Genomic DNA, 26,063 nt, shown 5'->3' with positions numbered 1-26,063 from the left:
TTTAGAGGGGCTATTTTTGTTTGGATTAAACATAAGTTTAAAACTTCTTTTAAACATAAAACTTCTTTAAAACAGTGAAAAATGCTATTTAGTTCAGAAGTACTCCTCCTAGCTTAGCCATGGCTTAATTCACTTTTCAGTGAATACTGGGGTGCTGAAATCAAAGGGAACCCCAACTAACCTTCTGTTTTTATTATAATCTTTATTGAAGCCCCATTGTACATTGGTGGTTGTGCAGAGAGAAGTCCCCATAGAGGGATAATTTAGAAGGAAGGTAATCATAAGGAAGTTCCAGGATAGAGTGAGTCATAATTGGTTCATAATTCAGGGTCCATAAGTGAGTTCACTCCATGACTCATTTGTTAGAAGAATTCCGTTTTTGTTTGCCTGTATGATTGCTCTTGGCAAAAGTCTCATGGCATCATTTTTACACCCAGATGTTAGCGCCATCATCTGTTCCGCTCTTTCTTTCCTTTCCCACCTCAAGTGCAAGTAATTTCTTCCATCTCAATAGCCTGAAAAAGGCTTTATATTAGGAGGAAAGAGAAGGATCAATAGAATGTTGTGAATTTAACTTTCGTACCCAAGAAGGAATTTTGTTTGGCAAATACTGAGATCCATTTCTAGACTCTCCGAAACGTTATCATTCAAATAACCAGTTAGATTCTTTGGACTCACAATTGGCTCCCAAAACCCAGTAAAGAGGCAAGGGGCTGCTGGGACTCCAGACCCCTTGGCTGGGTAATTAAGCACCACTGATAGGTGTTAACGAACGAATATAACGATTGTTAGAAAATTAACAAGGGGATACCAGTTTTTTTTATTCCCCCAAAAGATTTTAAAGATGATATTCTCTAAAACGGACAATTCAAAGAATTATTTTCTTATCGTTTCGCTCTTACATTTTAGTCGTCCTGAGGGCCAAATATGGAAGCGTTCAACAGGACAGCCGTTGACATGTCTGTAGGATGTCTTTCTGGTCCTTGTTTCTGGGATCTGTGGCATTAAGCAAAGGCCCGACCTGGTCGGGGGGTGGTGGGGAATGGAGGAAAGCGGATCCTTTAGGTTCTCTGGCAGGCTGACCTGTAACTTGCCTTCAGAAAATGTGGAGGTGACAGAGACGGAGTTGCCCTCACAGCAGCAGATTGTAAGGAAACAGGCCACGTGAAAGCCGGATGTACATTACATAGTAAAAGCTAAAATCACTCCCTTGCACCGCGCATCGTCCAGACTGAGGCTGGTAGCTCTAGCACGATGCCTTTCACCAGGGGGTGATGCTGTTTGCCACCTACAGCTTCTTTCCTTCCCTCTTGCCTCCCTCCCCTTCTGGGCTTGCTCTCTCTTTCTCCCCAAGCGATAGCCCTAGCTCATCACGTCTAAAACTAGAAATGTACTGTGGAATGAACAGTGTTGAAAAGCGCAGAAATTTTAATTGGGTGGAAGTTTGCTCAGAAGATTCTGGAAGAACCAATCTCTGTACCCAGTGGGATAGGTTTATAAGTAGTTCACAGATTGGCCCGGTAACAAACCCCTCTTAGAGTGGACCTGTAGAAGTAAGAGGAACATGATGTGCCTAAATGAGAGCCCACGGTTCCCCTTGAGGAGAGTGGGCTGGTGGCTCTTTAGATTCCAGGGACCCTTTTGTTCAAATGCCTCCAAGTCCTCACCGCTCAGCTTGGCAGCTGATTCGGGCACCCAAGCCAGGACTGAAGTGGGTTCTGTCAGAAACTGGGAGTCAGAAACCACAGTTTTCCAAAACTGCTGGAAAGGAGGCTCTGATCACTGGATTTCCCATTATCTGCACTTTTATGTGGCTCCTGGTTCTGTCGTGAGCAGCAGCGTAAACCAAAAGCCTTATCTCACATTTGTAATCAAAACAGACATTATAGTACCCCCCCCCCCCCCCCCCGCCAGGGGCAACTGGGCATTGCCTTGTGTTTACCAATATCTACATTTTCTCATTTTTTCCCTATGGGTCAGTCACAAAGGCAATAACTGGGGGTGGGGGGTGCTGGAGGGAAGGAAGGCCCAGTGTCTCATACGTTTTCTTGCCCCCCCCCCAATCCCCTTCCCTCTCCACCCCCTCCCCCCCCAGCTTGGGCCATTTGGATCAAATGTTTCTATAACTGTCGTTTTGCAAGTTGAAAGCTCTTGAACCTTTTCTTCAAAGGAATTACCTGGTTGTTTTTCAAAGATGGATTACAGTTATTTCCATTTCCCCTTAATAGTTTCCTTTCTTTGAAATAATTTGGTTTAAATAAATGTACTTAAAGCTGCGTTTCAAATGAACTGGAGCTAACTGGGAGAAAGATCTGATTTCATCAAGATTTTTTTTTTTTTTCTTTCCACAAAAACAGTCTGATGTCTGATGGTTTAGGTGGTAATGGGAGAGCCCCAGCTGAGAACAGTTTTGCACCGCAGCGTTCACTTGGGCGTTTTGTGAGACTCATTTTGGAGCCTTCAGAAAACTGAAGATGTTTCACTTATGTATGTTTGCCAGATCTAACTTGAGGCAGACCCATGTGACATACTGCAAGGCGGACTTCTCTCTAGTTTCTCGATTCTGATTCCAGGCATATGCGTAAAATTTTAATAATTAGCCTTATGAGTGTGAAAAGGGCCGGTTATTTCTCTGTAATATATTTTAAATGAAACCCTTCTGGCTAGGTCAACACTAAGTCATTTAAAATGCAGATTTTATCTCCTCCACTCACCAGATCCTCTGCTAATTTATCTTCTTGAAACATTCCTCCAGACCCGGCAAGACACTGTGTTCTCGAGCTTGCCTGGGAGCAAAGGGTGGTGGGGGGGGGGGCGGGCGGGGGGGAGGGGGTGACCTGCTCTCTATCTTCTCCCTGCCCTCTTGGGATCAAGCAATTCTTTACAGACCGCAGTGGAGGCTTCAGTGACCTGAATGAGGCAGGTCCTTTGCTGTTAGCGGAACCCCATTGAGATTAGACACGGAGTCTTTTGGTTTCATGTCAGAAATCTAGAGATAGATTTTATGGGACTCCTAGGAGATTGGACCTTCTCACATGACTGTTTGTGAAACATCCCTTAAAATGTTGCCCTGAACAATACAATCTTTATTCCATGGTGCTCTTTACGCATTTGTTGTTTTATTAAAATTCCTTTAGGTTGATTTGCAAACCCAGAGCGTTTAAGCCACCGTCCAATTTCAAGCACGCTATGACTTTTCCTCTTACAAAAATACCCCCCTCCCTTTTTTTCCCGTGTCGGTGATACTACAGGGTGAGGTCTGAGAATAGGGGCCCTCAGATCCTCTTGTACAGAGGTCTCCTACGGTGGGAAGCCAAGAGTCCTGTGGCTCTGGAAGGGGCCTTCTTGGGCAGGTTATGGGGGAACCTACTGGTGTGGGCTGGGCTGGGGGGGGAAGGAAATGGGGGCCGAGCGGGGGTAGGTAGTAAAGGGAAGTTATGAGATAAAAAGATAGAATCATAAAAAACAAAAACAAAGGAAGAGTTAAAGGTGTCCACATCCATCCCTGGGTAGATTCTGGGTCTTCATCTTCAAGCCCAGGGCCTTCAAGAGTTTTCTGAGCTCTGCCTGTGGCGGCGGGGGGACGGGGTTCTCTTTGGGAACGCTCTGTCATTATACAGCCTAAGCCAGTGACTGTTGGGAGAGTTTCTGGTGGTGCATTTTGACCCATGGTGTGAGTCACTTCATGGCCTCACGGTTACTTCACACCGCGTCCCGTGTTCCTCTTTTCCTGAGCTATTACAGCGGTCATGTGCTTTGCAGGTGGAGACACGTTGGTCAAGGAGAAAACACAGTAGTGAAATCAGATAGAAGTCCTGCCAGTTGAGAAAGTACAGGGTTTTGTCGAGACGTGGAGACAGTCCTGGCCACTGAGCCCTGTGGACAGAATCTCCTGTTTGGGGAACTAGAACCATAATATTTACATTGAAGTTCAAAGAGAAGCCATGATTTTTTTTTTTTTTTTTTTTTTTTTTTTTTTTTTTTAGTAAGTTTATTTTCAGAGAAAGAGTGAATGCGAGTAGGGGGGAGGGGCAGAGAGAGGAAGCGAGAGAATCTCAGGCAGGCTCCGTGCTGTCAGCGCAGAGCCCAATGGGGGGCTCAAACCATAAACCGTGAGACCTGAGCTGAAATCGAGAGTCAGATGCCCAACTGACAGAACCACCCAGGGGCCCCTAAGTCATCATCTTAATTCTGGGATCAGCAAAGATTCAGGGAAGGTATCAGATGAGGACCGAGACAGCTCTGATTACCTGTCAGTTGCCATATTCTTAGGCTCAAAAAAGTGAACACGAAACAAAAGGCTTTGGACGCAGCATAGCTTTGGACGCAGCAGCCTCTTCTGTGTTTTTCCCGTTTGCCGTAATCATCCGGGAACAAGGCAGTGCTATGATGTCGCTTAGTTCAGTTTTCATTGCTGTCTTCCTGGCGTTAGTTTTCCAGCCAACACTTAGCGTTTCTAAATCATTGGGTGTGTATTTTTTTCCCTCTTTAAATCCCCATACGTTGCCACATGCACAGGGAGCATTTTTAAGGGACTTGCATGAAATGAAAACATTGAACTGAACAAGTCAACTCTAAATGGTGGGATCGCGTGTCACTTGGGGTGACTCTGACCCCAGCCAGGGAAAATGGATCTTTCTTCAGCTTTTTTCCCCACGTGGCCATTGGGAAGCCAGATTGCTGCCTCCAAGGCCTCTGTTCGTTCTCTCTTCCCGCCCCAGTCCTAGAAAGCGAAGCCTTTCTTTTTCCTGGATGACTCATTTCCAAGGTTTGATGAAAATATGTTTTGGTTCAACATACTTTCAGCTCTAGCTGGATTTTATAGTGAGGCCTGATAGAAACGGTTTCCAGTCTTAAGACCCATATCCGGCGATGAGGGTCTGCCCCTGCTGGTTTTCCTTCGGGGATGCTAAATGATGTGTTAGCCTGAGAGAATATTTCCTTTCCTGCTGCCCCCTGGTTTTTTTGTTGGTTTTTTGGGTTTTTTTTTTTCTTCTTTTTCACGGTTTTCTCATTCAGAGCTGGTTTTGTCTTCCTCTCTTTGCAGACTTTGGTTTGAGCAACTGTGCTGGGATCCTGGGCCACTCGGACCCGTTCAGCACGCAGTGTGGCAGTCCAGCCTATGCCGCCCCCGAACTTCTTGCCAGGAAGAAATATGGCCCCAAAATCGATGTCTGGTCCATGTGAGTTATGGCGCTTATAAAAGGGGATGCTCTCTCTGGTCGTCTTTACTCTCCATTTCTTACAAAATAACCTTTGAGTATTTTTTTTTTTTTTAATTTTTTTTTTCAACGTTTTTTATTTATTTTTGGGACAGAGAGAGACAGAGCATGAACGGGGGAGGGGCAGAGAGAGAGGGAGACACAGAATCGGAAACAGGCTCCAGGCTCCGAGCCATCAGCCCAGAGCCTGACGCGGGGCTCGAACTCACGGACTGCGAGATCGTGACCTGGCTGAAGTCGGCCGCTTAACCGACTGCGCCACCCAGGCGCCCCATAACCTTTGAGTATTTGATGAGGACGTGTTCTATTCCAGGCTCTCAGATAGATACTTGGTGATTTTTGGGGCGGGGGGCAGCTTTCCCGCTCTGTTCCTTCTGGTCTGTTCTCCATAGACCACCGGAGAGGCTTTTACCAAAATTCATTCCGTTGCTGGGGAGACAAGAAAACCAAGTCCTGAACCCACAGAACTCACGATCTGGTTTTATGAGTCACTCACATCCTTCCCCTGCTTAAAATCGCCCCTTAGCTTTCTATCAGCACCAGAAGAAAACAGCCCCTGCCTGGCCCACGCTCCTGCCTCTCCACCTCCTACCCTACCCTCTGCTCACGGTTCTTCAGGGATGCTGGCCTCTGTTTCATCTTTCCCACCTCTGGGCTTTGCACTTGCCATTTCCTTTGCCTGGAATATCATTTCCCGGCTCTTCAAATGGCCCGTCTGTTCCCATGTGACCGTTTTGATCCAGTGCCACCACTGCAGAGACCATCTCGGGTTCCCTGTCGGGAGGCCCCCCACGACTCTGTCTCCTCGCCCTCTCAAGTCCCAAGTCCCTCTCACCCATCACAGCCTATCATTTTATTGTCTGTCTCCCCAGTCGGGAAGGACACTGAACGGAGACGGGTCCATTATTGGTCGGCTTCGCCAGCGTCTCACCCGGTGTGGGCCACTGGGGCAAAGTCCGTCAACCTTGAAGGGACGAATTGCTACAGGGGCTCTGGTTCCTGAATCCAGGTCCCTTGGGGTCCCCATGCCGAGCAAGCCTCTCGTCATCATGCGTGAATGGTGCAGGGAACCATACCGGGTGCTGGAGTCTGGGGTGGGGACTAAATTCCTTATCAAGAGGAGCTGGGCTGTAAACAGAGAGTGGGCTCCCGAGTAAGAGGGAAGCTGGAGGTGAGAGGGGCTAATCGAAGCAAGGGTGTGTTGATCCAGTACATTTCTAGATGCCTTCTCCTTCTCTCCACCCTCACTACACTTCCCTTGTCCAGATTGGAAACGAGCTAACGTTTGCTACATGCCTGGCACACGGCAGGCACCGTGCCATTTCATTTTCATGCTAACCCAGTGAAACCGTTACTCTCTCTTATCCCCATTTTACGGAAGAGGAAGCTTATTACAAGAGAGATTAATAACATTTCTTAGGGTCATAGGGTTAACTAAGTAGTGGAGCTGACATTTGAACCGAGGACTTCAGGGTCTCAAAGTACTGAATTCTGAACATGGCCCCATTGCCTCATTGGAAGCTATACTCTCTCTCTCTGTCTCCCTCTCTCCCCCCCCCCCCCCCCCCCCCGCCATCCATTCTCTAGCTGTTTCCTGTCCCTTGTGTGCACTGTTCTTTTAGCCAGGAATTCTTTCTGGTCCTGTCCTCGTTTTCTTTCCCTCTTCTTTTCTGGGATGCCACTTCCCCTGGGCAGACCCCCCCCCCCCCCCCCAACCCCTGCCTCTTGCAGGCTGGCCTTGAGCCTCTGGTGTCTTGTCGGTTTCCTGCTCCCTGCTTCCCTGGTGCTCGCCCTGCAGTCACAGCTCACCTCCCAGGACCCCCTGCACTGTAGGCCGATGGCACGGAGCCCGGCCAGAGAAAGGAAGGAAAGGAAGGCGGCTAAGGGAGGGAGGGACAGGCATTTCATCCTGGAGAACAGAAGCTATAGGGTCAGGGGCTATAGTTGGCAGAGGAAGCAAACAGAGGAATGTGACCCAGTACAAGGTTCTGGAAGTCAAGGGAGGTCAGGAGGCTCCAGTTGGAGGTGAGGGGAACCAGAGCCCAGCATGAGATTCTGAGGACCACAGGATCCCCTGGGCTCTGGGCACAGCTGGCCACAAGGCACTGGGGAGTCCGCTTCCATTCCTGGGCAGGCCAAGTGCTCAGAGGTCATTTGACCCAGATGGGAGAGAGGCCTGGCGGTGCGTGTGTAAGTGGTGGGGTGGACTTTGCACTCGGGGCTCCTTGCACAGAAGCCTGAGCCCCCGGTTACTTTCCTGACGTCTCAAGAGGAGGTGTGGGCAGGGCTGTAGACGGAGAGCATGCTCTGTGTGTGCTGATGACCCCTGCAGGGGGCCGGGCAGGGGCTGTCAGGGGGATGGGAATGGTGGCAGGAAACCCTGGCAGAGAAGCTTTCTCTTCGAGGTCGTTTGGCCGGGTCGTTTGGCCGGCCGGGTCGTTTGGCCGGCATTGCAAATTCACAGACTCTTTATTCTGTGCCCAGAATAAAGGGCCTCAGAATCCTTCTCAACACGGCTGTCAGGACGCACTGCCAATGAATCAGAGTCCACACTTGAGATAGAATCCATTCTTGGTCCTTTTCAATGCTTAAGAATTTTCACACATGTCTGGCACATAATCTGCCCTCGGTAAGTATTTATTAGTGGATGAATATACATGTGTGAGTCTATAATCACCTTCTCTCCTCAATAGGTAGGGAACTCACTTTTGCTAAACGGAGAGCTACGCAAGGGACGGTTTGTGTACCCGCACGATAAAGGCTGTGCGGAATAGGGAGCCTGAAAGACCAGGAGGTTTCGAGGCGTCATGTAACTGGAGGGGGTGGGAGGCATCATGACCACAGGGGAAGAGAAGTCGGCGGTTGGAGAGCAGGTGACAGTTTACAGCCTGGTGTCCTGCTCTCCCGGGGACTGAAGGAGAAGCGTCATCACGAGTTGTCATGACGACGAGGCTCAGCCTACAAAGGGGGACCTTTCCACTCCATGACTGGTGAAGCCGGTGGCTCCTCACGGTCTAGAAGTGTCGGTAGAAGGAGGGAGCCTGGTGGGCCGTCAGAGCTGGAGGGGAGCTCCCGGGCCTGCATCACCTGCACGGGACCTCTCGTCCCCTCGTGCGGACCATAGGTTGGGAGTAAATCATTTCTCCCGTCTGGGGAAATCCGAGGGAGGCTGAAAAGCACGGCGGCAAAAGGCAGCACCGTGTGAGGTCAGGTGTAAGCTCAGACCCTGTGCCCGCCCCACCTGCCAAGTCCCTTGACTTGGGAAAGGAGTCCGCATGTAACGGTCACGGGTGCTCTGTTTCTCAGTCTCGGGGCCCCATGATTGGAGTCAAGGGACCTGGTCTGCTGCCACCTGTTTTGTGTCTCTCTTGACCCAAAACACTCCCTTCCCTCCTCTACCCTGGCTTCTGGGGGGGCTGTCTGGAGCAGCTGGACATTTCTTTGCTAACCTCCGCTTAGTTGCCTCCCCCCGCCGCAAGAAGGTGATGTGTAGCTTGAGGTCTCCTGAAAAGCTCTGATCGGGCCTCATTCTTAGTCCTGGTGCCACAGAGTGACGTATGGGAAAGTCTTTGATAACTAGGAACACCCCCCGCAGAGATGTTGGTCTTTCAGTGGGTTGTGGGGTCTCTACATAGACTAGCAGCTGCGAGCTCACGAGTCCGTGTTCCGGTGCCCCGTGGTGGGGGGCTGGGGTGGAGATTCTCACCCTTGTTTAGCCACGAAGGGCCTTGTTTTATTTCTTATCAACCAGGTTTCCCCAGAGCAACTCTGGGCTAGCCGACCTGGGACGTTCTCTAGGGGATGAGGCCACATGACGTAAGTCTGGTTCGCAGGGATGGCGTAAATTAGGCCCCTTTAGAAGCTGCTGATAAAGCTTAGAAAACAAAAAGAAGTCACGTGAGCAACACAGAGCTTACCAGAAATTTGTTCGTTTGGCAAATATTTGTTGAGCCAGGCACTGTGCCGGATTCTGAGCGCGCAGGGGTGAGTCGAAGGGCCTTGGTCGGTCCCTGTTCCTGCAAAGATTATTATTCATGCTCGTGTACCTCCAGTTGAGTGACAGGCAGTGTTCTTTTTTTTTTTTTTTTTTTAATTTTTTTTTCAACGTTTTTAATTTATTTTTGGGACAGAGAGAGACAGAGCATGAACGGGGGAGGGGCAGAGAGAGAGGGAGACACAGAATCGGAAACAGGCTCCAGGCTCCGAGCCATCAGCCCAGAGCCCAACGCGGGGCTCGAACTCACGGACCGCGAGATCGTGACCTGGCTGAAGTCGGACGCTTAACCGACTGCGCCACCCAGGCGCCCCAACAGGCAGTGTTCTAAGGGCCTCACAAGTATTAACTCGTCTCACATGCCTAGCAACCCTCCAAGGGAATGTTCTGTTATCCCACTTTATGGATGAGGAAACTGAGGCACTAAGAGTCTTAGGCACTTGCCCAGGTAGCACTGCCACTAGGTGTAGAGCTGGGATTTGATCAAGGTGGTTTGACTCTAGAGTTTGCCTTAAATTGCCACCCTCTCCTGCTTTTGCTTCTATTTTGTTGTGCTGCTTATTGTGGGGTTTACATTCTAGTGGCGCAGACAGTTTTTATAAAAGCTATAAGCGGGGTGTGGTGACTGCTGTGGAGAGGTGGGTGGGAGGTATCGAATGGGATGGGGGCGGCCTCTAGCCGAGAAAACCTCAAAGCCAAATCCTCAGGATGAGAAGGGCTGAACTCTGGGAAGAAGGAGTGTTAAGGGAGGAAGGCCCTGGACACAGGGAACAGGATGTGAGAAGGTTGTGGGGTGGGGAAGTGTGGGAAAGAGTTTGGGTTTTTCCCTAAAGGTGGCGAGAGACCGCTGGAAAATTATAAGCGGGTGGGTAACCAAACGCCACGGATTGAATTGTGTTCGCTTCCCAATAGATATGCTGGAGTCCTAACCCCAGTGTGTCAGAATGTGACGTTATTTGGAGAGAAGGTCTTTATGGAGGTAATCAAGTGAAAACGGGGTCATAAAATCCAGTATGACAGACATGTTTATAATGGGGGGGGTGGGATTTGCAGACAGAGACACAGGGGGGGCGCCGTGTGAGGCTGAAGGCAGAGATCATAGTGATGCATCTACGGGCCGAGGAACACCGGATTGCCGAGGGAAGCTCTTGGAAGCAGCATGGAGTGGGTCTGCCCTCACGGCCCTCAGAAAGAACCAACCTTGCTGACACTCTCCTCTTGGACTTCGAGCTTCCAGAACTGTGAGAAAATCAATTTCTGTTGCTTAAGCTCTGAAATCTCAGGCAAGCTCCAAGGTAAACTGAAGAGTACAAAACTCGCCGCTCCAGATCCCAAGAGCCATTCTCCTTCCCAGGAAGTGTGAAAGAATCTCTTTTCTGAATCAGGTTCGCCGACAGACACCTCAGGTCGACTAACCGCATTCTTGGTCATCCCTTACCCAACAGAGTGTCAGCCCCCCTCAGCCACCCGGCAGAGAGCACCGCATGGTTTGATTGTAAATCCAAATTCTCAATCATCGCTGTTACTTGTAGGTAATATGTTCCTGGCTGCATGAAAACCAGAAACAAAGAACACCACAAAGGTACGCAGAATTTTGCTCCCTCGATGGTGGAAGGAGTCCCCAGGAGTAAGAGAGGCAAGCCCTCGTGCGTAAGCACTTTTCAAGAAGCCTCTGTGTCACATTTACTAACCTTTCAGTGGGCAAAGCCGGCTGCATGGCCAACCCAGAAGCAGGAGGAGAAAGAGAAGATCCCACCCTGTGGTGGGGGAGTGGCAAGGAATTTGTGGGCTTTGGTTTTTTGGGTTTTTTGTTGTGTTTTGTTTTGTTTTTTGCAATTCAACACACTTAGCTACTGCTACGGACTGAAGTGTATCCCCCGCTAATTCCATATGTTGAAGCCCTAATTCCCCAGTGTGGTGGAAGTGGAGCCTTTGAGAGGTCACGAGGGTAGCGTCCCCATAACGGGCTAAGTGTCCTCATAAGGAGAGACTCCAGAGAGCTTGCTTGCTCTCGGACAGTGAGGACAAAACAAGAAAACCTGGGAAGAGAGCACCCCACACCCCGGATGTGCCGGCACCCTGGTCTCAGACTCCAGGCTCTAGAACTGCGAGAAGAAGAATGTCTGTTGGCCGAGCCACCTCGTCTGTGGTATTTTGTCACGGCGGCCTGAGCTGACTGAGACACCGACTTACCCGTAAACAAATACGACGTGTCAGGAGGCACAGCGCAGAGAACAAATCGGGCTGCAGAGCTGGGTCAGTTCAAGAAGGCATCCGAGGAGGGTCGGATCTGCTTCTGAGACATGAGGCGGAGTTTGCCAGGTGGAGGAGAGGAGAGGAAGCTTTCCAGGCAGAGGGAATAGTATATGCAGAGGCTGGAAGGTGTGAAAACCTGGTTACTGTCATTCTTGATCTTGGAGAGAGTGAAAAACTTCAGAGCCTTCCTTAAGAGAGAAATTCTCCACTGCTTTGGGGTGTTGTGTCTGAGATAGTGGTTAGGTTTCTGTTCGGTGCTCAGTGACTTCGCTGGCAGAATTGGAAACGGAAAACCCAAAGAGAATTTAAAAGGCTGTTTAAGAAAGAGTGAAGATGGGACCAATTTTCTTTCTGGGTCAGACACTGTTATTGTAGAACATCCCTTTTTTATCGCTGTGAAACAACAGAATGAAAAGCTCACTTCCAAAATCAAAAGCAAACTTCTCTCTCTAGAGGTTTTGGACCTTGACAGATGGATGAGGCCCTTCTCCAAGACTCCTGGGACTGTCTTGGGAAGAAAACCAACGTGTGACTCAAGGAAACCAGGGGAAGGAACGCTCTTCTGACAAATGGGGCCCCCAGGACCCCCCTCCTCTAGTGAATCAGGAACTAACCATGTCAGTGGGAAACGGTGCACCCTGTCTTAGGGCCCTTCCATTATTTTCGATGGTCTTCATTTTTGTACGTGAATATCTTTCAAATCGTCTGCTTCTTACCTTTAATCGAGATGACAGGAATATCTTGATCTCCAAGTGAACTTTGAGGTTTCAGACGCAAAACCAAAAATGGTCATTCTGTGGTAGTGAACCTTTCATGGTTAACTGACTTTTCCTCAGAGTGACATATGGGCCAGTTAAAAAAAAAAACAAACTAACGCAGATATACTTTTTAAATGAAAAGATTAAAAATTGACTTTATTTTCAGAATATTCCAGTGCTCTTCGGAGAACTTTGGTGAATCTCTAAGAGTAAGGAAAGTGGAAACTGAGAGTCCAATCCCCAAAGCATTGGAAATGCCAGATTGTTTCAACCAAAGCTCCTCTTTCCTCTCCTGGGGGTGCCTGGGGCGGATGAAGCATTTGTGTGAAGTCCTGGTGTCTTGTGGAGGTCGTGCACAGCACACCCAGAACCACTGTCCCAGTCTCACCGAATCTCTTTTCACTTAGTGGGAAAAAAAATCTCTCCCACATGCTGTCCCTTTGGGTAGACAAGTTGGCTGAGAGCAGCCATCTTGTTTTGAGCCCTACTATCCCCATATAGACCTAGGCAATCAACCCTTCGACTCTATTTTGTAAATAGAGTAAACCAGATTCCACCAGCTATAGCCCCAGTGGTCAAATACGAAGTTAGCGTTTTCTCTCCATGTATACCCCCTCAAAATGGCAGGAGAAGGATTTGGAAACAGACCTATGGCTTCTTTTAGGTAGGTTAGGGCTTTTGACTTAACGGAGAAATCTCCTTTAGCCTTTGAGATTTTTCAGTTGTAAACTCTACGAGATATATATATATATATATATATATATATATATATATATATATATGTATTTGGTAGCTAATGTGTGCATTTAAAGTAGAAGAGGGGAGGGGCGCCTGGGTGGCTTAGTCACATGGGCATCAGCTTCAGTTCACGTCGTGATATTGACGTTCATGAGTTCAAACCCCATGTTGGGCTCACTGCTGTCAGCACAGAGCCTGCTTCAGAACCTCTGTCCTCCTGTCTCTGCCCCTCCCGCACTTGCCTCTGTCAAAAATAAAATCAAAAACATTAAAAAAAAGGTTTATAAAATAGAAGAGAGGAAAGAGGAAAGGAAAAAGAAGCAAAAGTCTTAACATCCACAAGAAGGTAATTTCTTGTAGAACACAGACCATTTAATGGAGCAGGCACGACGTTTGACATTTTCCAAATGGACAGATCTGTTCCCACTCTATTTTTAAGACTTTAAATTGGAAGTTGTATTGAAAGTTGATACTGGAAGAATGGGAAGATGTTGCTTTTAGGCAGAGAGTCATTCTTTTTTAAAGCTAAACAACATTTTTTTAAAGTTTATTTCCCTACTTAGAGAAGAGAGAGAGAGCGTGCACATGAGCAGGGGAGAGGCAGAGAGAGAGGGAGAGAGAACTCTAAGCAGGTTCCGATGACACCTTTGGAGCCCGATGTGGGCTCCATCCCATGACCTTTGAGATCATGACCTGAGCGGAAATCAAGAGCCGGATGCTTAGCTGACCGAGCCACCCAGGTGCCCCTGGCCAGAGGGTTATTTTTAATTTTTCGGAGGCAGCTCCTTTTCTGAAGAACCACACAGAAGCAAGGCGTGTCAGCTGAAGATTCTCTCAGCTTCACTCTGCCCTACCCTGGGCAGTTCCCGAGGATCCTGCCCAACAGCCCTGCATGAACAGCAGCCAGACCCCCCACGGGCCAGCCCAGCTCTGTCAATTGCTTTGTCCCTTGTGTCTTGTTAAAGGTGCCGACCGACTTCTCCAGGAAGGTGTGACTCTGTCTTTCCTCCCTTGGATGATAGGTGACAATCCAGCTTTTCCTCCAGGGAGTGTTTCATTATCCGACTGAATATGAGGACCACCATTGGGCTCCTGACTTAATCCCCCAAATTCCCCATTTATATTTCATGGGGTCCTATCTCCTCATCCTCTAGTTGTTCTTCATTCACTTTATTTTGCTCTTTTGACTCCACACTGGCCAGTACCTTTGGGTTTTCTGTCACCCACTGATGACTCAGCCTTGCTTCATTCTGTTTGGAAAAACCCAGAGTGTGTCTGTTTGTTGCGTCCTTCATTCCAGTCCGTCATCCTTCTCTTTCTTTAAAACCATTTGTGATGCTTGGGGGCTCCGTGTGTACCATGGAGAGGCTAGAAAGTCCTGGACCATATTTCAAAAGACACGTCAGGAAATTCTGAACATGTCTGAAGACTCCTACTAATTCTACGGGATTACAGAGGTTTATAAACTGCATTCCACATTTTTCCCTTGGTATTCTCACATACTTCCGAAATGTCAAAGGGATGAGATTTCTCTTTATCCCGATATTAAACATGTATGAAAACTCTGGGGGAGAGGAATGAAAATGCTCAATCTGGTTTCCTTTACAAAATCTCCTGGGACTGGATGCCTCTTAATGTAGATTTCCATCATTATTTGGCAACGGGACGCAAATCTAATTGTAGCTCCGTATGTGTTATTTTTAAAAGTTTTGTGATGAAACAACAGATCACATTTATCAGGTACTGAATCTGCCCGGCCCAGCATCCAGCACTTTCTGTGGCTTCGTTCATTTGCCCCTCATACAACCTGAGAGGTAGGTACTGTTGTCACCCACGTTTTGTAGACGAGAGACCCTGGATGAGAGAGCGGGGTCCTCTTTAAGGACTTGTGACTGTTTTTGTTGATGAGAACCTTCGCCAAGCAAAATGAAATCCTGCAGCCAGTTTCGTAACCTAGTCAGTTATTATCAAAACCACTCGCTCGGTTCTGGTGGGACTACTCTGAGCAGGTGCACCAGCACTGTCTTTAACACAAGCGCTTACCTTTATCTGTGGTCCCAGCCAGATACTGGAGAAAGGCAGTGCCCGGGATGTCGTCTTTTGAAGCCTGTTGGGGGCAAGGAGAGGTCTCCAAGACTCCTCGAAGAAAGAAACTTTCATAAAGGTTTTAGAGTCGCTTCTCTGGCTTCATACTGCTTACTACATTCACCCAACTCCTTCAGTTGGATTCCCCTCCATTACCATAGTGTCTTCCCTCTGTAACATCCTGCACTATTTTATGCACTCCATCTGTGATAGGAAACTCTGTGTCCCCTAAAGATAAAGGGAAATAACAAAAGATCATTATATAAGGGCAGTGGTCTTTACACTTGAGTGTTATATACTCTTTTTTTTTTTTCAACTTTTTTTTTTTTAATTTTTTTTTATTTTATTTTTGGGACAGAGAGAGACAGAGCATGAACGGGGGAGGGGCAGAGAGAGAGGGAGACACAGAATCGGAAACAGGCTCCAGGCTCCGAGCCATCAGCCCAGAGCCTGACGCGGGGCTCGAACTCACGGACCGCGAGATCGTGACCTGGCTGAAGTCGGACGCTTAACCGACTGCGCCACCCAGGCGCCCCTATATACTCTTCTTTTAAAGGAAGGACATTCTTGGGGCGCCTGGGTGGCGCAGTCGGTTAAGCGTCCGACTTCAGCCAGGTCACGATCTCGCGGTCCGTGAGTTCGAGCCCCGCGTCAGGCTCTGGGCTGATGGCTCGGAGCCTGGAGCCTGTTTCCGATTCTGTGTCTCCCTCTCTCTCTGCCCCTCCCCCGTTCATGCTCTGTCTCTCTCTGTCCCAAAAATAAATAAAAAACGTTGAAAAAAAAAAATTAAAAAAAAAAAAAATAAAAAAAGGAAGGACATTCTTGGTAATCCCCGGTGTTGACTCAAGTTGTTTTTATTTACACTGTGCTTAATGTACATGAATGTAAAATTAAATTCTTTTCATTTATGGCTCTGTGCAAATAAGACCCGAAAACTGATTTACAAAGTTAAGTATAACCAAGGCTAAAAGAATCGCAAAATATTAAAGCCAGCAGCATTAGTTAGCTGCTGTGGCTGCTGCTTTGTGGGGACTGAACTGCCTGACGCGTTCTGGGTGTAATTCTTGCCGGGCACAGGCTCCGAGCTGGTCAGCGCATGGTCGTGTGATCACCCAATTCTCCCACTATTGTCACCTTCCAGGGGCTTTCAGACCTGACAGTGCATCCAAAGCACCTGGCAGGCTTGGGAAAACCCAGATTGCGGAGTTCCCCCCCCACCACCCCCCCCGCAAAGTTTCTGATCCCATGAGTCTGCGGTGGAGCCCAAGAGTTTGCAGATCTAACATTTCCAGGTCACGCTGCTGCCCTACCGAGCACCACACTTTGGGAATCACCCCGAAGCCCACTTATGTCCTCTTCTCGTTAGCCTGTGACAATGAAAGTGATATATTTTGGCAAAGATGGTGTGTTGGTAAACACGAATGCAAAAGCAAGCGCTGAAATCCAGCGCATAGTTGGTTATAAGATTGAAATCCAGTGTGTACTTAGTTATATGGTGGCCGTCCGATGGCCCGGGTTGATATTTGCAAGATGTTCTAGTCTATCACCAAAAGAAAATAAAAAACGGAACTGCTGACCCCCTGAGGACGTGTCCTGCCTACCTCAGTCTGAGAAAAGAAAACATTCACCTGTGGGGAAAAATGATATTGTGTAAGTACCAGGCTCTTCAGCTTTAGGTATGAACGTTGGACCGAGACAAAGGTGCACAGAAGCGAGCAGGGACAGAGAGGACTGGGCTTGTCCCTTAACCTCAGCGTAGAAGAGAGGGACCGCAGCTTTGTAGTGAGAAGCCTTCCTTGTGCCCAGAGCTGCCCTCAATGGAATGAGCTGCACTGGCGAGGTTGGAAACCCTTGTCTTGAAGGTTGCTGAGGGGCCTCCAACAACAACTTTGTGGATGTTTTGGTGGGGGGAGGGCGCTCTTATTTACAAAAGCCACGCGTCCAAGACCCGTTTGGATGCGGACATTCTACAGTTGGTGGGGGGGGGGGGGGGGGATTTTAGTTTTCTCTCTTATTGGTCTCTAAGAATCCCTTAAGCTGGGATGTTTAGCTGTATCTCAAACATATCCACGGTGCAGCATTGCGTGGTAGGTCCCCAAACGTGTCACCAGCCCCGGTACTCCGTCCCTTCCCCTCTCCTCAGTTTCCTCAATCCTGACACTGTTCCCACCATTCTTCTCGCTTCCCAGGTTTGCAACTTGGCACATCGCCTTCAGATATCTAGTGCTTATTAGCCTTTCTCTCTGTGGCCCGCTATCCCTCCCATTCAGACTTCGCCAGCAGCGTGCCCACTCACTGCCCCTGGCTCCTGCTCCCCATCCTGAGCCCCTGATATCCACTTAATACCAGCTGACTGCTTCCCCAGTCATTTGGCTGTGGCACTTTTATTCACCTGACATCTGTTCTTATCCTGGGGAACGTGTTCCCCCAAATACATAGGGAAACGCTCTAAATGGCTCTGTGTATGCCCGGTTCGTTCTTGTCTCCATTTCTTGTCTGCCCAGTTTATTGCCCGCATCCGAAAGACACAGAAGCTCACACGCGTATACTCGCCCCTCCCCCCGCAGGCCACCTGTCTTCAAGTACTTATCGTAGACTTCTTCCTCCCCTAATTGAACCCTCTGTGGTCAGAGGCAGCAGTGTTCATTTCTTAACTCCCCCACTTCCGTTGCTCCTTGAAAGGATTGTGCTTAGTTATTTGGTTACTTGTTGACCGTCTCTCCCCTACAGGCCAAGATGGCAGGGCTTTGTCTGGTTCAGCCCTACCCAGCACCCGTAGCACTGCCTGGGGGGGGCCGGGGGGGGGGGGAGCCAGCCAGCAAATGTTTGTGGACAGAATGTGTACGAATCTGTGTAACTCTACTGTGAGTTACACCGTCTTAGCCGAGGCTTAGCGTTCTGTCTGCGATATGAGAGTGATTTCTGGCTGGAGCCCCGCGGGCTCTGTACCTGTCATGATCTGGGGCCCTGTAATTCAGGGGTGCCTCAGTGGAACGGACCCCCAAGGGTTTTAATTTCCATCAGTCTCATTGGATTTGTTTTGACTGGAAATCCTATTGCCTGTTTTTAAAACATATTCCCTTGGGTACTTTTGAACACTTGAGACCTCTTGGCAGGCAGGCATTTCATCCTCATCAGGAAATCTCATCAAAATGATATTAGGTTTGCACATCAGGAAAATGAAAGTCCTCCAAGAAGATGTCGCTAGGTTGGCTGTGGATGTAAGCAGTTAAGCCCATTTAGAAGGTATTTCGACCACATCTGACGTTTTGGGCCCGGGCCGGGTGGCAGAATCTCACAATGAACAATGATATAAAAAATAAGAGTGGGAAGGAGACACCTCCCCGTCCCCCACCCCCCTGAGGGAATTCTCTAGTTACAAAAGCCCAAACAGCATTCAAGGGAAGAGCAACCGGCCAGTTTTGGATATGAGATTTTTGTTTCAAAGGGCTGAAAGGTAACCAGGCCTGCTGGCTAGGCTGTGGCTTGCCTTCCGTGGCAGGGTCTTGCCCCATATTTTTTTTTCTGGCCGCCTCCAGGCTGCATCTTGTAAGCCACACTTGGAAAACCACGTAACGGCAAGACGACTTTTATTCAAGGGTCCTAGCATGCTCCTGGTATTTTTCGCATAATTTCGTCTGGACTTCCTTCCAGAAGGAAGGACCTGGTTTCCCTTCCGTAGGGGGTAGCTCTTGAAGTTTCTTAGACTCCTTTGATCTCCACAGTCCACTGTCCAAGTCTACAAGGAAGCTTTTACCCGTGCCTTTCACTTTTGCTGCTTCAGTGTGGTGCTGAGTTTTCTAGACAAAAGGCCCCTTGAGGTCAGCATGAAAGGGACAGGGCTGAAGCTTTGCCAAGCCTGTGCCCTATCTGTCTTCCCTTCCTGGGGGCCTCAGTCTGGTCTCATGCTTTGGTGTCTCTCTTTCCAGAGGCGTGAACATGTATGCCATGTTGACTGGGACCCTGCCTTTCACAGTGGAGCCTTTTAGCCTGAGGGCTTTGTACCAGAAGATGGTGGACAAGGAAATGAACCCCCTCCCCACCCAGCTCTCCACAGGTAATGTGCCTGCTACTCTTGGGTTCCTGGTTTCAGGACTTGGGCGCCTACCAGGTTTGGTCCATCTGTGAAGTAGTATTTGTTTTGCAGAAATGATATTAGGCCTTTTCCTAGGATTAAACCGTGACTCAAGAGTGGCTGAGTTTCCCATCGCTAAGCAACCCTTCATCTCACCTTGACCCTTTTCTTCTCCACTATAATTCTGAACCCCTGACTTCCTTCTTCCTCCTTCTGCACAAAACCGATATTTCAAAAGGATCTTGGAAAAAGAAATGCAGTCTTGATTGCTTTAAAACTCACCATATTGTACTGTTGACTTTGAAAAAAAGCTTTTATAATCACATGTCTATTGTGTTTTCCTTAGTCAATTCACTGTAAAGAAATACTAGATTCATTCAAGTTTGGTCTGTGATTTGTCTTGCTATTTGAGGTTTTGAGCCTGTTCAAAATCTTTGAAATATATATAGTTTCAGTAACTCGATTAGACTAAATCATCAGGTGTGTTTGGAAAGTATTCTCAAACTTTACGTGGCTCACATTTCAGTAAACAGGTTGTTATTAAGATTTGGTTTCAGATCCTATAAATTAGCACAATTCATTCTTTTGTTTTGGTCACAATTCACTTCAAGTTCCTGGCCTCAGGTTGGTCCTGGTGATCATTTAATTGGCTCCTTAGAATAAACTCAGCTTCACTGAGATAAGGCATGTGACAAAAAAAAAAAAAAGTAATTGTTTAATTTCAACTTATGATACACGGTTAAAATACAACATTTTTATTTTACTACTGTTAGGCATTTTTCTCTTGAGTTTATAAAGCATCCATGAAAGCCGACCTTGAATTTATGTTTGCCAAATGGAATCCAAGCTGAAATGCATTCTTTTTCTAAAAAAAATGTTTATTTGTTTATTTGAGAGAGAGAGAGAACATGAGCAGGAGAGGGGCAGAGAGAGGGAGAGAGAGATTCCTAAGCAGGCTCCATGCTGTCAGCACAGAGCCTCATGTGGGGCTTAAACCCATGAACTGTGAGATCATGACTTGAGCCAAAACCAAGAGTCGGATGCTTAACTGGCTGAGCCACCCAGGTGTCCCATGAAATGCATTCTTGTATGTAATGATCTAATTTGGTCTGTACTTCCCCTTTGCTAGGGAGGATAGAATCTCTTGTACCCTCATGCCTGGAAAAGGCAGACAGGGCTCACTTTGAATCCCAGTGAGATCCCGAGGAACTGGAGAACTGCTTCTCACTGGTTTAGTCAGGATGGGCCAGGTTAATGCACAGTAACAAGTAGCTCCCAAATCTCAGTGGCTTAAGACAACAACGACTTCTTTCTCATTCATACCACGTATCTGTGGAGGGTTGATTCCAGAGTTGAAGGATTCTGCCCATCCTAGTCAGTCAGGGTCCCAGACTGATGGAGCAGCCACCATTTCAAACATATCTGGTCCATGCGGAGGAAAAGAAAAGTCTAGAACCACCTCTCATCAGCAATTAAGTCTCCTACCGGCGTTTCGCTCACAACTCCCAACTTTCTGAAGCATGTCACCTGGCTTCACCTAACTAAAGCAGATGGGGAAATACAACCCTACTGTGTGTCTAGAAGGCAGAAAGCCAGAAATATCTGTTGAACATCATGAGTGTGAGTCACAGGCTGTGGGAGGAGGAGCAGATGGTCCGGCCTGTGATACTCCCCGGGGTGGGCTGCACGGCAGGGCAAGGCAGGTAGATGAGCAGCCCAGGAACTCATTCTTAACTGCGTCAGAACCGACATTGTTTTAACCCTAGTAATATTACCTGGACTTAGCAGGCTGGGCTCTAAGTGTTTTCTGATGGGGAACTTTAACTTTACCTTAAAGAAGTAAAAGCCACACCCCTGAAGGTATTTAAAACATAGTCCAGAGGAACTTCCAAAGAAGATGCGTTAGAAATGTTCTGAGTGATTTTAGCCTCCCTGGAGTTGGCTCGTGAGTGTTTCTCCTCGACTAGGGCTTTACTGCTCCGTGCTAGGTACCAAGCATAGTGTTTACACAGAGTAGATGCTCAGGGAATCTAGGTTGCTTACTCTGCTGGCAAAGCGTGTGGCCCAGGAAGGCACAGATCCGCCCAGCTGCTCAGGGATGGGACTTGACCTGATACCCTGGGGCCCAGAGCTGTATGCTGGCTGCCGGGGCAGTGCAAAGGATGTTGGCTTGTTTACACAGTGAATGACTTCAGTTTTGGGGATCACTCCCATGCCTTCTGACAGCCCCCGCTTTCTCCAACCCTTTGCCCTTTATGCCCTGCCAGCTTTACCTCTTCTCCTTCCCGACTAGCCTGGCCCCCCCCCGTCATTTGTGATACTGTGTGGCACCATTTTGTTTACATCCCCAAATACTCACCAGTAACAAGACCAGCTGAATGGCCAGGTATAAGTGCTTTGTACATTACCATTTACTCTCGTAACAACCCTGCAAGGTAAGTACTCTCATTCCCAATTTATCAGGGAGGAAACAGAGTCTCAATGAGCTTATGTGGCTTCTCTGTTTCTGATTTTATGTCTGCTTCACCCTCAAACCTGGATTTGCCTAATATATCAGGCTGCTTCTCTCCCTTTCCTTATTTTATTTGCTGTAAGATGCTTCCCCTTCCTCCAGATTTGGGGGGAATGATCTGTTGTTTTTACGTTTTGAGTAATGTCAAAATTGAGATGCCCAAATTGAAAATACGCCAATTTCATTAAATGTCTTGCCAACACATCTTTAATTTAATGATTCTATCATTCGTATTTGTAAGGATCTCTACATGTGTACCGTATAATAGTACAATTAGATTCAGTTGGGAGAATTTTGGCCGAGTTAAAAAAAAAACAAAACAACCTCAGTGTTATTGCCCTTGTGAGTCCACTATGCATGCTTTCGAAGAATTGCCCCTCATCTCTACCATGTACTTTGAGAACTTAAGCTTCTGGGATCTTTGCAATTCTTGCTTCTAGACAGTCTCTTTCCGCTTGTTGTTGGCACTTGCCTATCACAGGGTCGGGAATGCCTTTCGTGGCTTACGCGTTTTTCAGACAATTTACCTTTACATCACTACATCTCAGTGATGGTGCTTACACATTCCAAACAATCACTTCAGATCAAGAGGGTTTTGCACCATGAAATCACGGAAGTGAAGCTGAAGGTGAGTTGTTCGCGTTTTGTAAGGATTGAGCCGATGCCAGTTGAGATTTTTGAGAAGGTTCAACCGTCAAATTCTTGTTCTTGATGCTTTTGCCTAGGAAATGATAGGGAAGGAGACTTGCGTGGGGATGGGACTCCACTTGCAAGTGATGGGCTTACCACTGCAAAAAGTCCGATGGCTCTGTCTGTGTCCTATAGCCCTTTCCCTGGGCACAGTGTCACGGCGCTCACACAAACCAGTCCAGACTCTGGAAAGGAGGAGGAAAGTAGGTTTTGCACCAGAAGTGTATGATGCATATGATGTGGAACACGGAGAGGGAGCTCTCTGTGTGGGTCAGCCCTACCCTTGGGCCTGAATGGAGACCCCAATTCCTAGCTTAGAAGAGTGGGGGGCAGGGGTGCCTGGGTGGCTCAGTTGGTTAAGCATCCGACTTCAGCTCAGGTCATGATCCCACGGTTCGTGAGTTCGAGCCCCGCATTGGGCTCCGTGCTGACAGCTCGGAGCCCGGAGCCTCCTTCGGATTCTGTGTCCCCCTCTCTCTCTGCCCCTCCCCCGCTCATGCTCCGTCTCTCTCTGTCAAGGGGGCAAGGAGTGGCCATGCCTGCCGTGGCTTTCCAGGAAAATGGAGAATTTTAATCCCTTTGGGGTCACCAAACATAGGGATTTTCAAGGCCCCAACACAAACTTTTTCAAAGAACTCTAACGATATTTTCAAAGTCCTTTTTGGATAGTAATGCCACGTTTGTGATGTCCAAAGAAATAAAATTCATCAGTAGAGATCAGAACTAAAATTACTTGTGCTCATCAGCAGTTTGTGAAGGTGCAGAGTGCGTGGTTCTGAAAATAGAACAAAAACGCACATCCAGTCTGTTCTTAGCTCTTCTGGTTAATCATACTCTGAAAAAGCCTGGCAGTAGCCTGGCTTGTACGGGTCCTTTGAGGGTAAGCGACAGAGATGTCGCAGAAATATCCGGAACTCACAGCCTCCGCATTTCAATTCATTAAGGCCGCATCTTTTTTATTTGATCAGTAGATGTCCCTGATTAAGCATCCAGATGACTCTTGCAATGAACGGGAGTCGAGAGAAGAGGGATAAAGGTTCCAAAAAGAGAAACGTCCTTTTTCTTTCTTTCCTTTTTTTTTTTTTCTTTTTTGTTTGACATCTGTTTGCTTTTCAGACCATTGAACAACATTTTAGGAAAGTTTTATTTGGAGACTCAGCTATAAACCTCAGAATATTAAATGTCCGTCATAACTGTGTCTACACATGTACTTTTACCCGCTACATTCTTAAAGAGAAATAACCTGATGACCACACCAACTGTATGGAAACCCACTGGAGGAGTTACTTGGTGGTAAAAATTGTTTCTTTTGGGTTGATTCTGGCATCACCATCAGCCCCTCTTTTGATGGCTTGATTTCTGCCCTACGGAAAACAATGACAGAAAACACCCACCATTCTCTAAGAACGGTAACTAAATGACAGCCAAAGCCTATGAGGATGTGGGAATTCTTACGACTTTTCTTTGAAAGGTTAGATTATGTTAGAAAACTGAAAGATAGCTTTGGGGAGAAGGATAGAAAAGTTTGGGAACCAAGCAAATCGGGATTATTTCCTGGAATCTATTACTTGGTATGTTGGAAATTGGATATCATGTGCAAGGCTACATAAAAGAATATTATTAGAAAGTTATTTGTAATGTTTTTCTTTTTGAGAGAGACAGAGACAGAGCATGAGCGGGGGAGGGGCAGAGAGAGAGGGAGACATAGAATCGGAAGCAGGCTGCAGGCTCCAAGCTGTCAGCACAGAGCCCGACATGGGGCTTGAACCCACGAGCCACGAGCTCATGACCTGAGCTGAAGTCAGATGCTTAACCTACTGAGCCACCCAGGCGCCCCAAGGATACTTTTTATAGTGCCAAGATGATACGACAGTAAGATAAGGAGTACAGAATAAAAACAAAATCACAGTCCCACAACTCAAGCAAGACAGGCCATCTTCATTTGGAAGTAATCAGTCCCTGGCATTCTTTGTCTCTATATGTGTTCATGCCTGTTGTCACACTAGCAGCTTTGGAGCCTGTGACCTTCCTGTGCATTATTCAGATATTTTTTTCCACGTCGTGTAGTTATCTCCATTGTTATACTCGTAAAGGATGGAAATGTCTCCTTAGAGATGAACCAGCTTCCTATCCCTAGTGCCTGGCTGGGCAGCAGGTGCTTTGTAAATGTTCATTTAATGAAAGGACACCCAGGACATTTGAAAAAATCACTGTGGCTTTTGCCTGGGACGGAGGGGAAGGGGTTTGTAGGGATCTTCTGGCTTCTCAGTTGCTTCTCATACTCTTTCCTTACCTACCATGCTCAGCCTAACTAACGTGACCACAGCCAAGTCCAGTAGGCTGCCAGATAAGGACAGACTTTATTGGCAACACAGCCTGCCCAAGCTGCCCCTTCATTTTGAGGGAATGCACAAAAGGAATGGGCCCCTCAAGTAGATGTGGTTTTATAGTGTGGTGCTTTCTGCAACATTGTACACAAACTAAGGAATTTAAAATTTGAGTTACAGGGGCGCCTGGGTGGCTCCTTCGGTTAAGCGTCTGACTTCTGCTCAGGTCATGATCTCGTGGCTCATGGGTTTGAGCCCCGCATCGGGCTCTGTGTTGACAGCTCAGAGCCCGGAGCCTGCTTCAGATTCTGGGTCTCTCTCTCTCCCTCTCTGACCCTCCACTTGTCACTCTCTTTCTCTCACTCCTTCAAAAATAAATAAACATTAAACATTTTTTTAAAAAAAATTGAGTCACAAAGTTTACTTACACCATAACCCAGACTGGCCCTCTGATTGGCCTGGCTTCACAGGCGTGGGCTATAGCTGATCTGGGTGCTGTGTCATCAGTCCAGAGTCCGGGGACTAAGTAGATGGCCATGCAAAATGGCTTTAAAAGAAAGGACCAGAAAGAGAGCACGACCTCCCTGGGTCTCAGGAGACTCTGTGTGTTGCATGGTGAGGGTCAAGTTAGAGGGGAGAATTTTGAATGCCTTCATTCTCTGGTTCCTTTCTGAGTACTCAAAAACCCACCTTGAGGCCAAGTGTTTTCTCTTTACTTCCTTTCATCCCTGTATTACCAGCCTGTATGTCTCACATCCCTCTGGCTCACCTTTAGAGATGGACCCGCCAAGCTAAGACCGCAGTATTGGGAAGTGCAGGGCACGGGGAGAGACCTGAATCGGCTCTTACTTTACCGTGTACCAGTTGTATTCCTTGGACAGATACCTTAAACTCGTCGGACTCGAGGCACCCGGAGATCCAGGGAATAGGTCAATGCTGGCATTGACTCCGGAGAGATGGTCGGGCACCTGCCTTGAGTCTCGGTGGCCTCTGCATTCAGCCTGTAACGCGGATGTCTGTCTGCCGAATGTCTTCACAGGGGCCATCAACTTCCTGCGCTCTCTCCTGGAACCGGATCCTGTGAAGAGGCCCAATATCCAGCAAGCCCTGGCCAATCGCTGGCTTAATGAGAATTACACGGGCAAAGTGCCGTGTAACGTCACCTATCCCAACAGGTAATCGAGTGCACGCAGAGGGGGCCCTTCTCTCGGGCCACACGAGGCCTGAGCCCTGACCACTTCTGGGCAGGAAGCTGTGCGTGATTCAAGGAGAAGCTGCATTTCCCCTTGGCCGCCCCCTCCCCTCCGGGCCCCTACAGCCACCGACTAGCCCACCTCAGCGCACGAGAGGAAGTGTAGACGGGGCCGTCCCATGCGGCTATGCAGAGCTCACCCTGCACGGGGCAC

The 26,063-nt window shown here is 48.0% G+C and overlaps 1 protein-coding gene across 1 annotated transcript in view; it reads left to right on the top strand.

The window, feature by feature from the left end:
* The window catches only part of HUNK (hormonally up-regulated Neu-associated kinase), a 110,600-nt gene that overhangs the window by 58,775 nt on the left and 25,762 nt on the right, over positions 1-26,063 (top strand). The window contains exons 4-6 of the mRNA XM_042902983.1: positions 5,048-5,183; positions 18,983-19,110; positions 25,697-25,832. Of these exons, the coding sequence (XP_042758917.1) occupies positions 5,048-5,183; positions 18,983-19,110; positions 25,697-25,832 (400 nt within the window). The remainder of the gene's footprint in view (positions 1-5,047; positions 5,184-18,982; positions 19,111-25,696; positions 25,833-26,063) is intronic.

This window comes from Panthera leo, chromosome C2 (assembly GCF_018350215.1).
Source record: "Panthera leo isolate Ple1 chromosome C2, P.leo_Ple1_pat1.1, whole genome shotgun sequence".
NCBI classification, from domain to species: Eukaryota; Metazoa; Chordata; class Mammalia; order Carnivora; family Felidae; genus Panthera; species Panthera leo.
This window is presented reverse-complemented; position numbering and strand designations above follow the sequence as displayed.